This window comes from Bos grunniens, chromosome X (assembly GCF_055505025.1).
Source record: "Bos grunniens cultivar Pamir isolate PY7600 chromosome X, Bosgru_T2T1.0, whole genome shotgun sequence".
Classification (NCBI taxonomy): Eukaryota; Metazoa; Chordata; class Mammalia; order Artiodactyla; family Bovidae; genus Bos; species Bos grunniens.
In genome coordinates, this window is record NC_141194.1 from 35,263,925 (window position 1) to 35,280,944 (window position 17,020).

At 37.2% G+C, this 17,020-nt stretch overlaps 1 protein-coding gene across 2 annotated transcripts in view; it reads left to right on the forward strand.

The window, feature by feature from the left end:
* The window catches only part of CFAP47 (cilia and flagella associated protein 47), a 507,751-nt gene that overhangs the window by 247,969 nt on the left and 242,762 nt on the right, over positions 1-17,020 (forward strand). For both annotated transcript variants that reach the window (XM_086387631.1, XM_086387632.1), the window contains exons 38-39: positions 2,724-2,874; positions 6,045-6,133. In XM_086387631.1, coding sequence (XP_086243757.1) covers positions 2,724-2,874; positions 6,045-6,133 — 240 coding nt within the window. The remainder of the gene's footprint in view (positions 1-2,723; positions 2,875-6,044; positions 6,134-17,020) is intronic.

Consider the following 17,020-nt stretch of genomic DNA (forward strand, 5'->3'; position numbering starts at 1 on the left):
CTGAGTTGTAATTTTCCCTAAAAATCAATTTTGAGAATATTTCAATTGATTTTAAAAGTCCTCCATTTACTTTACTCTATGCTGCACCCTAAGCTCGCCTATTCAAAAGAGATTCTTCAAAGATTCTGGGGAAGTTAAGCCATAGTTTAATGCTGAGAGAAGCTATTGCCATTTCTGTTGCCAACTGTGTGTATCCTAAGGGAAAATGACAGGTGATAGTTTGTGCAAAGAATAACTGTGATATGATGTATAGTGCTAACTATGCTAAAAGTCAGAGGAAAAGCAAAGATAAAAGTCTCCAAGGTTTACCACCTACAGCTGTGGGAAGGTAAGGCAGAAAGATTCAGCCAGGAAAGAAACATTGAGCCCATTTTTCATTCGGAGATCTCATTACTTACATAAACAGTGAAAGCAAAAGTTACCAGAGAGGCAGATCTCCATGCCCCTTATGCTGAGTGATGCCAAAACAAAAGGGACCAGAAGACTGCACCATGCATGGGAGGACACCAGTTGCTGACAGTCAGTTTGTTTCATGCTGCAGTTAAGCAGTTTTCTAGCCTGTAACTCTATGCTGGAGGGGGCTACGCAGAGTCAATGGGAAACTGTCTGCTGACAGCCTCTCAGCGAAGATAGAGAGGCAAATGAGAAATGTTCTTGTCGCAGTTTTTCCTGAAACTCCATGCTTTCATGTTATGGGAGGATCACAGAACTTTCTGGCAACACTTATAGCCACTGCAGTTAAACTTTGCATATGTGTGGCCTGTGCGGTTATGCAAGATTGCCAGGGTGCCATGGCTTAGTCATTCCCTAAAAACTGGGAAATAAAGTTTCCAAATCCATAGATTCTTTAACTGTTTTACTGTGGTTTAAGCTGGTTTTAGAAAAGGCAGAGGAACCAGAGATCAAATTGCCAACATCCGCTGGATCATGGAAAAAGCAAGAGAGTTCCAGAAAAACATCTATTTCTGCTTTATTGACTATGCCAAAGCCTTTGACTATGTGGATCCCAATAAACTGTGGACAATTCTTCAAGAGATGGGAATACCAGACCACCTGACCTGCCTCTTGAGAAATTTGTATGCAGGTCAGGAAGCAACAGTTAGAACTGGACATGGAACAACAGACTGGTTCCAAATAGGAAAAGGAGTTCGTCAAGGCTGTATATTGTCACCCTGCTTATTTAACTTCTATGCAGAGTACATCATGAGAAACGCTGGACTGGAAGAAACACAAGCTGGAATCAAGACTGCATGGAGAAATATCAATAATCTCAGATATGCAGATGACACCACCCTTATGACAGAAAGTGAAGAGGAACTAAAAAGCCTCTTGATGAAAGTGAAAGTGGAGAGTGAAAAAGTTGGCTTAAAGCTCAACATTCAGAAAATGAAGATCATGGCATCCGGTCCCACCACTTCATGGGAAATAGATGGGGAAACAGTGGAAACAGTGTCAGACTTTATTTTGGGGGGCTCCAAAATCACTGCAGATGGTGACTGTAGCCATGAAATTAAAAGACGCTTACTCCTTGGAAGGAAAGTTATGACCAACCTAGATAGCATATTCAAAAGCAGAGACATTCCTTTGCCAACAAAGGTCCATCTAGTCAAGGCTATGGTTTTTCCTGTGGTCATGTATGGATGTGAGAGTTGGACTGTGAAGAAGGCTGAGCACCAAAGAATTGATGCTTTTGAACTGTGGTGTTGGAGAAGACTCTTGAGAGTCGCTTGGACTGCAAGGAGATCCAACCAGTCCATTCTGAAGGAGATCAGCCCTGGGATTTCTTTGGAAGGAATGATGCTAAAGCTGAAACTCCAGTACTTTGGCCACCTCATGCGAAGAGTTGACTCATTGGAAAAGACTCTGATGCTGGGAGGGATTGCGGGCAGGAGGAGAAGGGGACGACAGAGGATGAGATGGCTGGATGGCATCACTGACTCGATGGACGTGAGTCTCAGTGAACTCCGGGAGTTGGTGATGGACAGGGAGGCCTGGCGTGCTGTGATTCATGGGGTCGCAAAGAGTCAGACACGACTGAGTGACTGATCTGATCTGATCTGATCTGAAACTAGAAAGTTGAAGATTAAAGGAGATACATGTTTTCTTTATTCTTTCCTTTAATTTTGTCTTTCAAATAAAAGTCATGGTACTTATATGCTGTTATTTTGTTTTTGTTTTTGTTTTTAACTTTATTTTATTTTTAAACTTTACAAAATTGTATTAGTTTTGCCAAATATCAAAATGAACCCACCACAGGTATACATTATGCTGTTATTTTGATTTGAGATTTGAATTTTATTTTCAACCACAGTTTGAAGTATTTTTTTTTTTTGAATTTGTCTTTCTCATTTTTTCCTCCATGTAATCAAAAGTCATTGATGTAACTAAGAATGTGCCTAACCAGTAGCCCAGAATGTCCTATAAAATTCACATAAAAAATGCATGCATACATGATTTCCAATGGCTAACTCTTAGAAAATCAAATACTCGGTAGATAATATATGCATTTGGAAGTTAACTTTAGGTTTTACAGACTGGATCAATATGTTTTGACTGACAGCAATAACTAGATTATAGGCTTTCTAAAATCTTCAACAATCTTTAATTTTACTGTAGAAGTAAGTATTTTGCAGGGTACGTGTACTTGGTATATGATCTTCACTGAATAGATGCTTGTTGTCTTTTTTTATTACAGTAGTTTTTTCTTATCTTTTGTTAAATAGAAACCAAATTACTATCACTCTGAAATTTACCAGTCGCTTCCTCCATCCTGCTGAAGCTTCACTGCTATTAATTTCAAGACCTAAGAATGGAATAGGAGGTACTACGATGACTTTTGCTCTCAAGGGTGAAGTCCTCAATTTTAAAGCCATCGTAAGTAAATTTTACCTCATTTATGATATATTTTTTGCTTTTCTTCTCAAGCCATGGAGTGTTCCAAGTACAGCAGTTCTTCCAAGTTTTATCTCCTGGCGGCTCTTGTTCTTTGAGATCATGTGCATATGCAGACACAGATGTGTACTTACTTAACATTTGCAGTTTTTGGTTTCTGTATCTCTGATATTTTTGCTTTGATACTCTTTCTTTGGAAATAAATCTCAATTTTATAATAGAAGTTGAAAGGACTTGTACTTTTAAAATTTTGGTTTTGTTTATTAATTTTGTATGTAATGTTTAAACATTACTTTCAATTTACAGTTATTACAAAATGTTGATTATATTCCCTTTTTTGTGCAATGCATCCCTGGACCTATCTTACACCCAAGAGTTTGTACCTCCCACCCCTACATTGCCCCTCCCCACTCTCATCACTGGTAACCCTTAATTTGTTCTCTGTATCTGTGAGGCTGTTTCCTTTTTTTATTATATTCACTAATTTGTTGCATTTTTTAGATCTCACATATAAGTGATATCATGCAGTATTTGTCTCTTTCTGACTTATTTCACTTAGCATAATGCCCATAAAGCTTTACCATAATACATCCTGCCGCTGCTAAGTTGCTTCAGTTGTGTCCAACTCTTTAAAACCATATGGACCGTAGCCTGCCAGGTCCTCTTTCCATGGGATTCTCTAGACAAGAATATTGGAGCGGTTGCCATGCCCTCCTCCAGGGGATCTTCCCTACCCAAGGATCAAACCTGCATCTTTTGTATCTTCTGCACTGGCAATTGGGTTCATTACCACTAGCACCACCTGCAAAGCCCAAGTACATCCATGTTGCTGCAAATGGCAAAAAAAATATATATATATATGTGTGTGTGTATATATATATATATATATATGTATATATATGGCTTCACAAGTGGTGCTAGTAATAAAGAATCTACCTGCCAATGCAGGAGACACAAGAGACATGGGTTCGATCTCTGAGTTGGGAAAATTCTCTGGAGAAGGAAGTGGCCAGCCAGGGAAAATTCTCTGGAGAAGGAAGTGGCCAGTCACTCCAGTATTTTTGCTTGGAAAATCCCATGGACAGAGGAACCTGGTGTGCTACAGTCCATGGAGTCGCAAAGACTTGGACACGACTAGGCAACTGAGCACACGTACACTGACGCACATATAAATAAATAAATATAATATATATGTATTATATACACACACACATATACACACACACAGACATACACCCCACATCTTCATTATCCATTCATCTGTTGATGGACACTTAGGTTGCTTCCATATCTTGGCAATTGTAAATAATGCTGCTATGAATGTTGGGGTGCATGTATTTATTCAAATTAGTATCTTTATTTTCTTTGGATATATACCCAGAGTGGAATAGCTGGATCATATGGTAGTTCTATTTTTGGTCTTTTGAGAAACCTCCATACTGCTTTCCACAGTGACTGTGGTGATTTACCTTCCCACTAACCGTAAAAGGGCTCCTTTACTCCACATCCTCGCCAGCATTTGTTATTTGTATTCTTTTTGATAATGGCCATTCTGACAGATGCTAGATATCTCATTGTGGTTTTGATATGTGTTTCTCTTATGATTAGCATCTTCTCATGTGCCTGTTGGCCATCTGCATTTTGAAAAGACTTGCATTGAGTACTGTTTTAAGGTTGTCTTTTTAGGATTATATTTGTGCTTTATATCAAGGAGTCATTCACTATGTATATAGCAATTTATATGGCCTTCTGCCATGGAGACTTGTGATTTAAGTTAAAGCACTCCCTGGGTCTATGTCTGTTTTTTGTTTGAATTAAGATTTGGTGATTTACCTAGCAAAGAAAATGTTTCTGTTTCTGATAGGAAGATTTATAAATTTATCTTTAGGGTGCTCTGGAGCAAATCCATTACAAAGGTAATGCTAAGACTGGCATTTAGTGAGAGGTGATGATGTTCCAGTCAGAGTTCTGAAGTGTTACTACCTCAAAGGATGGGGGAGAAGGATTTTTAAATCTCTGTAAAATAGGTGTGATATTGTTATGATTGACTTTGTGTAGCCATTAGTTTGTCTACGTATTATTTTCTACCTTGGCTGTGTGGCAAAGAAGTAAATTTATGTTGCCGGATTTTCATATGGATTATGAAAAATCATAGGCATGCAGTAGCTTGAGTGGGAGTTAAAGAGAATGACTCTAGAAGGCCACTTTGTGTGAGGAGAGCATTAAGACGCTCACCTGGACAGAATGGCTTATTCAATAAGGACACGTGGAACAGAAAGCACGTGTTTGATTGTCACTGAGATACTATTGTGATCTTCTGATTTCCTCCTGAATTCTTACATTTCCCAACCCTCTCACACAAATTTTCTGAAAAAAACATTGCTTTGCCACGTGTGTTTAAGAGACGTGGATGGATGGTGTTAGCCTCTCATTATCATGTCTCTGGGGCAGAAAAGCTGACACTTGGGCCTTATGTGATCTCTGTTTACTTCTCCATTTGGCCACTCATGGTCTTAGACATCAGGAAATAATTGGATAATAATGGAGAAATAAGGTAAGATCCTGATTAGTCTAGAAGTGTGGAATTCCTAAAATCTTTTCTTTCATGGAAGTCTTGAGTAATTTGAGTTTAAGTTTTATATTTGTGCTTTTATTACAGTAAAAATATATCAGTACAGCCATTACATTAGAAACACAGGCATGCCACAGTCACACATGTTCCAACACAGGTATCACAGATATTCTTGCACTCACACACCAGTGTGCCCATATACACACACACCTGCCTCTTCTTTATGTCATGTGTATTCAGTGTGTGTGTGTGTGTGTGTGTGTGTGTGTATGATGGATTAATTTGCAAATGTAAAATCATGTTCAGTCATGAACAAAAGTAATTTTAAGAAAGTAAATTTAGGAGACAGTATTGTGACAAATCATTCAGTTGTTAGCATAGTACTATGGATCAGTGATGAGGTAAAATCTATTTTTATTTTTTCCCACTCAGATTTTGGCAGTATAATGTTTATATAAATTAATATCTCTGAAATGTTTAAATGGAGAGGTTTTTAGATACTTTAAGCCTATATTTTATAGTTGAGGATATTCTTTTTTGTTATTATCATATAGTATGTTTTATTTCTTTTTTACCTTAGGCAACTATAAAATGCAAATCCCCATGTTATAAATGGAAAGAAGTTACTGTGAAAGTTAAAAATCCCTTCCAAGCTTCTGGGGACTTCAAGTAAGTTATTGTTTTGGTGTAAATTCATTGCAATTAGCCATATCCAGTCTTAAGAGAAGTTATGTAGTTTTCTTAAATGTGAACTGTTTTGAGGAGAAATTTTGCATATTTATATTACTATAAATGTATAAGCATCAGCAGATAAAATAGAACAAATAATGAAGGTAAATCAGTTTTCCTTGAAATGCTGTTTCATCTCTACAAAGCTAATGCTGATTGTGTCAATTTTATTAATTTTGCCAATAAGCTTTATCCTTATTGAAATGTATAGTTCTTTCAGTTTCTTAAAATTTATAAGTAATAGACTTTTAAACTTATAATTTCTTCCTATCTGTTAATTTCCAAAAGTGAAATGTTGATTCAAGAAGAAAATTTATCTTCACCTAAAGCATCATGATTAATTAAAACTGCACAGCAAATGTTCATTTGAACATCTTTAGATTTAACAACAACAATAACAACAAAATACATTTGGAACAAAAAGACAATAAAATGCTTAAGTTTTATTCAAGGTCCCAAATAGAAAATATCTTTCTATATATTTACATGTTAAGGGAGAAGATGGATAATTGTACCTTACTATTGTTTAGCTGCTAACTTGTGTCCCACTCTTCTGCGACCCCATAGACTGTAGCCAGCCAGGCTCCCCTGACCATGGGATTTCCCAGGCAAGAATACTGGAGTGGGTTGCCATTTCCTTCACCAGGGAATCTTCCTGTCCCAGGGATTAAATCAGTGTTCCATGCATTGGCAGGTGGATTCTTTATCACTGAGCTATCTGGAAAGCCCTTAATGATACCTTGTGCTGCACTTAGTCGCTCAGTCATGTCCGACTCTTTGCGACCCCATGGACTATAGCCTGCCAGGTTTCTCTGTCCATGGGGATTGTCCAGGCAAGAATACTGAAGTGGGTTGCCATGCCCTCCTCCATACCTTACATACTGCTTGAATTATGAACTCTGTTTCTACCAACTTTAAAAGTCAAATTCTTACAACAATACTTGTGTTGCTTGGAAATTGTATGTATGCTTATTATATTAGTATTTGATAATTTTCAGTTTTTAAATTACTATATGTCTAGGCTTTTGGCAATTTCTTATTAACAATATCATTTATTGTTGACAAAACAAAAATTCTTTTGTTAAAACAGTTATTGGTGAATTTATGGTTCCCATATTCAGTGAGAGAGAATTTTATTTACTGTAATTTTATTAAAATGTTATATCAGAATGTAAGGAACAAAAAAATATCAGAATGTATGGCATTAATCCAGTATTAAAATATACCCTTAAATGAACCAAATGACTGACTGCAGTTCTTCAGAGAAAATCAAGATCAAATATGTTAACTCTTATTCTGGTGGTAAAATTGAAAGAAAATCTCAAAGTTCCTGGCATTGGTAGAATATTATAATTGTGTGTTTGTCCAAAAATAACAGTATATCATTGTTATTTTATGGTTTGCATGCATGCATGCGTGCTAAGTCACTTCAGTCATGTCCTACTCTTTGGGACCCTATGGACTGTAGCCTGCCAGGCTCCTCTGTCCATGTGATTCTCTAGGCAGAACTACTAGAGTGGGTAGCCATGCCCTCCTCCAGGGAATTTTCCTGTCCCAGGAATCAAACCTGTGGCTCCTACATTGAAGGCAGAATGTTTACCACTGAGCCATCAGGGAAGCCAATTTTATGATTTATTTCAGATGTAATTAAAACTGTTACTTCTTGTGAGGAATACATGGTTTGGTAGAGGACAAGATTATTTGTTGGAGACTTTTGACTCCTTCATCTCTTATGTGAATGTGGCCCTCAAACTTAGGTAATAGGCATATAATCATGAAAATTTAAGGCCACTCATAAAATATGTAAAATCAATATTTTATGGTAAACATACATTATTTTCAAAGATAAAATGCAATAAAAGAGAATGAGAGGAAATTTAATGCCAAATAATTCACATAGACTATTTTAATGTTATAAACAATAAAACAAGTGACCAAGTTTTTCATATTACTTACAAAAATGATCAGAACTTTATTATGAATAATCTCATATTAAATGTATTTTCAAATAAAATTTAAAATTTCAGAAAATTTTCCAAAAAATTGTATGCAGCACAGTGACCAGATTTGATCCTACTTTATCAAAATTTAACAACACTTTTAACAAGAAAGGTGACCTAGTCTAAATTTAAACGTTTATTTTTTTATTGAGATATGCTTGATATACAATATTATATATTCAGAAATGCAATATAGTGATTCACAATTTTTAAAGGTAATGCTCCATTCATAGTTATTATAAAATATTGGCTCTATTATCTGTGCTGTAAAACATATAGCTTACTTATACATGGTAGTTTACATTTCTTAATCCCCTATCTGGTGTAGATTTAACAGAGATAAAATTAGCTCTCACACCTCTGTGTACCAGATCTGAAATTCCTCTTTGGCAGAATAGAAGTATTTCATGCTGCTACTGCTACTGCTAAGTCACTTCAGTCGTGTCAGACTCTGTGTGACCCCATAGATGGCAGCCCACCAGGCTCCCCCGTCCCTGGGATTCTCCAGGCAAGAACACTGGAGCGGGTTGCCATTTCCTTTTCCGATGCATGAAAGTAAAAAGTGAAAGTGAAGTCGCTCAGTCGTGTCCGACTCTTAGTGACCCCATGGACTGCAGCCTACCAGGCTCCTCCATCCATGGGATTTTCCAGGCAAGAGTACAGGAGTGGGGTGCCATTGCCTTCTCCGTGCTGTATAATGCTTTTTTTACATGTTGTAAAGTTTGGTTTACTAGTATTTGGTTGAAGAATTTGCATTTATAACCACAGGATTTACTTTCTTTTCTTGTGATGTATTTATCTGTTTTTTATATCACCAGTAATAGCTTTAGAGAAAGATTTGGGAAGTGGTCCTTTCCATTATATTTTTGGGGAGAGTTTGTGAAGGATTGGTATTAATTCTTTTAACGTTTGCTAGAATTCACAACTGAAGCCATCTGTCTCTGAGCTTTGCTTTGTGGGAACTTCAGTTTATTACTAATTCCGTCTCTTTACTTGTTATGGCTTATTCAGATTTTCTGTTTCTTTTTGAATCGGTTTGGTCGTTTGTGCCACTCTAGAAATTTGTATATTTCTTCTAAATTATCTAAGTCGTTGGCATGGAATTTTACATAGTATTCCCTTATAATCCTTGTTTTTTCTTTTTTTTCTGCAAAAGCAGTTGTGATGGCCCTTCTTCCATCCCTTAGTTCAGTTAATTTGATTTTTCTCTCCTTTATTCTTAATCAGTGTAGGTAAATATTTGTTAATTTTCTTGATATTTTCAAAGACCCTTCTCCTAGTTTCTTTGATATTTTCTATTATTTTTCTTTATTTAAAAACATTTGTGGTATAATTGATATGGAAAAAAATGTACATTTAAAGTATATAATTTGATGAGTTTGGATGTATGCATGTACCGTGATGCTACCACAGCAATTAAAGCAATAAGCATACTCATCACTTCCAAAAGTTTCCTTGTATTCCTTTTTTCTTTTCTATGTTAAGAATTCTTAACATGAGAATTACATTCTTAACAAATGTTTTAGATAGAGCATAATACCACGTTGTTAGGTCTTCCCTGGTGGCTCAGCAGTAAAGAATCCACCTGCCAGTGTAGGAGATACAGGTTTGGGAAGATCCCCTGGAGGAGGAAATGGCTATCCAGTCTAGTATTCTTGCCTGGAAAATCCTGTTGGACAGAGTAGCCTGGTGGGCTACAGTCCATAGGATCACAAAGAGTTGGACATGATGGAAGTGACTTAGCACACAGGCATGCGTGATTAATTATGTTAAGCATCTCTTCATGTGCCTTTGGCCATCTGTATGTCTTCTTTGGAAAGTGTGTATTCAGGTCTTCTGCCCAGTTTTTAATCAGATTGCTTGTTTCTTTGCTACAGAGTTGTGTGATTGTTATATTTTGGATATTAGCTCCTTACCAGATAATTGATTTGCAAATATTTTCTCCCATTCAGAAGATTGCTTTTATATTTCGTTGATGGTTTCCTTTGCTGTGCAGAAGCTTTATATTTTGATGTAGTCCCACTTCTTTATTTTTGCTTTTGTTGCTTTTACTTCTGGTGTCAAGACTCAAAATATCACTAAGACCTATATCAAGGAGTTTACATAAGCATGTGTTTTCTTCTAGGAGTTTTATAGTTTTAGGTCTTATGTTCTGATCTTTAATCTGTTTTTGAGTAATTTTTGTGTATGGTATAAAATAGTGGTCTAGTTTCATTCTTTTACATGTGGCTAATTTGTTTTCCCAGCACCACTTACTGAAGAAACTGTCCTTACCCTCTTGTATATTTTTGGCTCCTTTGTTGTAAATTAATTCATCATATTCATCATATATGTGTGGATTTATTTCTCAGCTCTCAATTCTGTTCCATTGATCTAAGTGTCTGTTTTTGTGCAAATATCATACTGTTTTAATTGCTATAGCTTGATATTATTTGAGATCGGAGAGTGTGACACTTCCAGCTATGTTCACTCACCTTATTTTTCCGATGTTTTTTCTTTTCTTTTTTCCTCTCTTTTGGCTTATTTCATTAAACATGTGTTGGTGCATTTAATTGTGTACCATATATGTATGTGATTGTTTATCTTTCTTTATTCATTTTTCTCTCTGTTCTTCAGACTACATAATCTCTGTCAGTCTTGAAGTTTATTAATTCTTCTTTTTCCTACCAATTCAAATCTCCTGAGCCCCTCTAGTGATTTTTTACAATCTGTTATTGTAGTTTACAAATCCAGAATTTTCATTTGGTTCTTTTTTATTAATTTCATCATCATGCTTTCCTTTACTTCTTTAGTCATAGTTTCCTTAGTTTTTTAAGACATTTACAATGGCTATTTTGAGTTGGTTTTCTGTTAAATATGAGAGCTGATCACTATCCAGCAGCTTTTCTTGCATACCTATTTTATTGTTTCTTTGCTTGTTTCATAATTGTTATGTTGGAAACTGGACATTTTTGAAAATTCTGGTCTCATCTCCCACATGATTTTTAATGTTGTTTGCTTGTTTAATTTTTTACTACATGGCTGGCTTATTTTAGAGATGTTTACTCCCCCTCCCCCTCAAAAAATGCCTCACATACATAGTGTGAACCTTCTAATATTGCTTCTAGGGGATACAGTCTTGACTATGCCCACAGTCACTCTTGGATAATGATGGTTTTGGCATAGCTTTCTTTGACCGTGTCTTTCTGTGTCCACACTTAGCTATTAAATTTCCCTGATTTGAATTCTGTGGAAGGTATAAATTGCTCCTCAGACTAATTCAATCAAAGCCAGCTCCTTTGAAATAATAGTCCCTTAGGTCAATGTTTGAGATTTATTCCGTCTCCACAAGGGCTCCTCTCAGTTGTCTCTTTCCCCAGTTTTCTCCAACAAACTAGCAGGGTTCCTCCTAATTGCCTTTCACCACAACTGCACTAGTTTTAAGAGCACCCTTGGGTTTATCTTCACTTGTTTTCGAAAATGAAATCAGGTCCTTTGTGAAGAGATTAAGAGCTATATGTATTAAGGTCAGCTTCTCCCTCTAGGTAAAATTTCTGAGCCATGACTGTGTTGGTAGAAAGGGGGACAATGGTAAACTTTTCTTGAAGTAACACCCCCATATTAGGACCTGAATGCTAGGTAGGGTGGGGGGAAGTAGTTTCAGGTCTTCCTGGTTTGCTTCTCCCAGCATAGAACCACCACTTTGTAAGCTGGGGCAATGGTGATTTCACACTCATGCAGAGCTTGTGGTCCATGATTGGGTACTGGGTGGAAGAAGGAAGCCCCTCGGCTCCTCTCAGCTGCATTTGCCTGAACATAGCCTCAGCAACATGTACTTGGGGCAGGATGAGAAATGTTGATGTCATACATCTCTCAGAAAGATGGTTCTCCACCTGGGAGCTAGGAAACTAATGTGTCCTCTGTCCCTAGCTGTACTAGTCTGGAGTAGAGTTTCTTTCTTAATTGGGTGGGGAAGAAGGAAAGAGTGAGTAGTCTTGGTTCAAATGCCTCAGACTACATCTCTTTTTTATTTATTGATTTATTATTTTTGGCTGTGCTGGGTCTTCGTTGCTTCGTTGTGTGGACTTTCTCTAGTTGCAGTGAGTGGGGGCTACTCTCTTATGGTGTGTGGGCTTCTTGTTGCAGTGGTTTCTCTTGTTGCAGAGCACGGGCTGTAGAGCATGTCAGCTTCAGTAGTTGTGATGCAGGGGCTTAGTTGCCCAGCGGCATGTGGAATCTTCCTGGACAAGGGATTGAACTTGTGTCCCCTGCATTAGCAGGTAGATTCTTTAAGATTCTTTACCACTGGACCACTGGACTTCCTTACCATGTAGGGAAGTCCTACATCTTTGCTTACTGAATTTAGTAATTACTATTGAATAGCTTTTTTTTTTTTTTTAATTGGCTATATCCCTTTAAGATCATTTCCAGAGAGTTTAAATAGTTGGGTTTTATATTTGAACTCATTTTACTGGAAATTGATCCATGGAGCTCTCATGCTGTCATGCTAAGAGCAGTGTTTGATCTAAGTTCTATTTTGTCTGTTATTAGTATAGCCACTCCAGTTCTCTTTTTGTTACTATTTACGTGGTATTTTATTATTCTTCTTTTGTTCCCAATCTGGTTGTGACTTTGAACCAACATTTGTCTTTTTTCTAGTCTATTTTTTTTTCCATTTTGTCCATCTCTGCCTTTTGATTAGAGAGTTAATCCCATTACACTTAATATAATCTCTGATACAGTACAGTTTAGTGTGCCTTTAAAAATTTCATTTCTTTTACTATATGTTTTCTAAAATTTTTCTCTGTAGTCATCCTGAAGATTATAATTAGCATGTTAATTTAAACAGTCTAGTTCATATTAGACACCAACTTAATTTTACTGTAAACTTAGAAATTTTGCTTCAGTGTATCTCCTTTTCCTAGCCTCTTGTTAATGCTATTATTGTTATACTCATTATATCTTTGTAAGTTATAAGCCCATAAAACAGTTTTATATTTATTGTCTGGTACTGTTTTATTTTAAATCAGAAAGGATAACAAAAAGGGTACATTGAAAATAAAGTACATTTATAATTTGTTTTATAGAGTTGCCTGTGTAGTTAACTTTATGTATGCTTTTTATTTCATCATGTGGTTTAAAGTTCATTTCTAGTGTCCTTTTACTTTAGCCTAAGGGAATTCTGGTAGTATTTTTTTATAGGATAGGTCTGTTAGCAATGAATTCTTTCATTTTTTTATTTGGTAATATTTTAATTTCTTCTTAATTTCTGAAGGATAGTTTTCCTGTATATAGTATACCTTATTGATAATCATTCAGCATGCTGTATACATCATCCCATTGCATTTTGTTCTTTAGGTTTTAAATGGGAATTTAATTCTTAATCTTTTTTTTTCTTTTATTTTAAATATATTTTAATTAGAGGCTAATTACTTTACAATATTGTATTGGTTTTGCCATATATCAACATGAATCCAGCATGGGTGTACATGTGTTCCCCATCCTGAACCCCCCTCCCACCTCCCTCCCCATTGAGGAGCAACACAGTTGTTAAGTCAGTTCTCTTCTGCTTCTTACTGTGTCTTGGCCTCTCAATGATTTGACTCTTATTGTCTAGTTATGGATCATCTTGAATTTATCCTGCACAGAATATTTTGTACTTCTTAGATGTGTAAATTAATATTTTTATCAAATTTTGAAAGTTTTCATCATTTATTTCTTCACATTGTCTGTCTGCCTCTTTTCTTTTTTTTTTTCTCTTGTCTTTTGGGATTCTGAATAGGCTTACATTTGGCTATCTGATGGTCTCCCATGGTTCTCTGAGGCTAAATTTTTAATTAATGTTAATTTTTCTTCATTCTTTTTTCTTTCCATTGTTTGAAAGTAATCATTTTATTTGACCTATCTTTAAGTGTACTGGTTTTTTGTCACCTCAAACCTGCAGTTGAGTCCCTCTACTGCTTTTCCCTCTATCTCTTCAAGAAAATTAGAGATACCAAGGGAACATTTCATGCAAAGATGGGCTCAATAAAGGACAGAAATGGTATGGACCTAACAGAAGCAAAAGATATTAATAAGAGGTGACAAGAATACACAGAAGAACTGTACAAAACAGATCTTCATGACCAAGATAATCACGATGGTATGATAACTCACCTAGAACCAGACATCCTGGAATGTGAAGTCAAGTGGGCCTTAGAAAGCATCATTAGAAAAAAGCTAGTGGAGGTGATGGAATTCCAGTTGAGCTATTTCAAATCCTGAAAGATGATGCTGTGAAAGTGCTGCACTCAATATGCCAGCAAATTTGGAAAACTCAGCAGTGGCCACAGGACTGGAAAAGGTCAGTTTTCATCCCAATCCCAAAGAAAGGCAATGCCAAAGAATGCTGAAACTACCGCACAATTGCACTCATCTCACATGCTAGTAAAGTAATGCTCAAAATTCTCCAAGCCAGGCTTCAGCACTACGTGAACCGTGAACTTCCTGATGTTCAAGCTGGTTTTAGAAAAGGCAGAGGAACCAGAGATCAAATTGCCAACATCCGCTAGATCATGGAAAAAGCAAGAGAGTTCCAGAAAAACATCTATTTCTGCTTTATTGACTATGCCAAAGCCTTTGACTCTGTGGATCACAATAAACTGTGGAAAATTCTTCAAGAGATGGGAATACCAGACCACCTGACCTGCCTCTTGAGAAATTTGTATGCAGGTCAGGAAGCAACAGTTAGAACTGGACATGGAACAACAGACTGGTTCCAAATAGGAAAAGGAGTACGTCAAGGCTGTATATTGTCACCCTGCTTATTTAACTTCTATGCAGAGTACATCATGAGAAATGCTGGGCTGGAGGAAGCACAAGCTGGAATCAAGATTGCCAGAAGAAATACCAATAACCTCAGATATGCAGATGATACCACCCTTATGGCAGAAAGTGAAGAGGAACTAAAGAGCCTCCTGATGAAAGTGAAAGAGGGGAGTGAAAAAGTTGGCTTAAAGCTCAACATTCAGAAAACAAAGATCATGGCATCTGGTCCCATCACTTCATGGGAAATAGATGGGGAAACAGTGGAAACAGTGTCAGACTTTATTTTGGGGGGCTCCAAAATCACTGCAGATGGTGACTGCAGCCATGAAATTAAAAGACACTTACTCCTTGGAAGGAAAGTTATGACCAACCTAGATAGCATATTCAAAAGCAGAGACATTACTTTGCCAACAAAGGTCCATCTAGTCAAGGCTATGGTTTTTCCTGTGGTCATGTATGGATGTGAGAGTTGGACTGTGAAGAAAGCGGAGCGCTGAAGAATTGGTGTTTTTGAACTGTGGTGTTGGAGAAGAGTCTTGAAAGTCCCTTGGACTGCAAGGAGATCCAACCAGTCCATTCTGAAGGAGATCAGCCCTGGGATTTCTTTGGAAGGAATGATGCTAAAGCTGAAACTCCAGTACTTTGGCCACCTCATGCGAAGAGTTGACTCATTGGAAAAGACTGATGCTGAGAGGGATTGGAGAGGAAAAGGGGACGACAGAGGATGAGATGGCTGGATGGCATCACCAACTCAATGGACATGAGTCTGAGTGAATGGGAGTTGGTGATGGACACAAAGGCCTGGTGTGCTGCGATTCATGGGATCACAAAGAGTCGGACATGACTGAGCGACTGAACTGAACTAAACTGAACTGCTTTTTTACTTCAGGTATTGTACTTTCTAAGTCCAGAATTTATAATTAGTTCTTTTGTATAATTTCTCTGTACTGATATTCTTTACTTGGTGAGACGTATTTGTCTCTGTCACTAGAGAAGAGAATGGCAAAATAACAAACTGTGGAGAATTCTTAAAGAGATGGGAATACCAGACCACCTTACCTGCCTCCTGAGAAATCTGTATGCAGGTCAAGAAGCAATAGTTAGAACTGGACATGGAACACCAGACTGATTCCAAATTGGGAAAGGAGTATGTCAAGGCTGTATACTATCACCTTGTTCATTTCACTTATATGCCAGGCTAGATGAATCAGCTGCAGTCAAGATTGCTGGGAGTAACATCAACAACTTCAGATATGCAGATGATACCTCTCTGAGGGCAAAAAGTGAAGAGGAACTAAAGAGCTTCTTGATGAGTGTGAAAATGGAAAGTCCAAAAGCTGGCTTAAAACTCAACTTTAAAAAAACTAAGATCATGGCATCCACTCTCAGAACTTCATGGCAAATAGATGGGGGAAGATTGAAAACAGTGACAGCTTTTATTTTCTTGTGCTCCAAAATCACTGTAGAGAGTGATTGCAGCCACAAAATTAAAAGATGCTTGCTCCTTAGAAGGAACACTATGACAAAACTAGACAACATAGTAAAAAGCAGAGACATCACTTTGCCGACAAAGGTCTGAATAGTCAAAGCTACAGTTTTTCCAGTAGTCATGTATAGATGTGAGAGTTGGACCATAAAGAAGGCTGAGTGCCAAAGGATTGATGCTTTTGAATTGTGGTGCCAGAGAAGACTCTTGACAGTCGCTTGGACAGCAAGGAAATCAAACCAGTGCATCCTAAATGAAATCAACCCTAAATATTCATTGGAAGGACTGATGCTGAAGCTGAAGCTCCAGAACTTTGGCCACCTGATGAGAAGAGCTGACTCATTGGAAAAGACCATGATGCTAGGAAAGATTGAGGGCAAGAGGACAAGGGGGTAACAGAAGGTGAGATGGCATCACCAACTCAGTGGATATGATTTTGAGCAAACTCCCAAAGACAGTGAAGGACAGGGAAGCCTGACGTGTTGTAGTCCATGGAGTCACGAAGAGTTTGCCATGACTTGGTAACTGAACAACAGGTATATCTGTAAGTGGGAC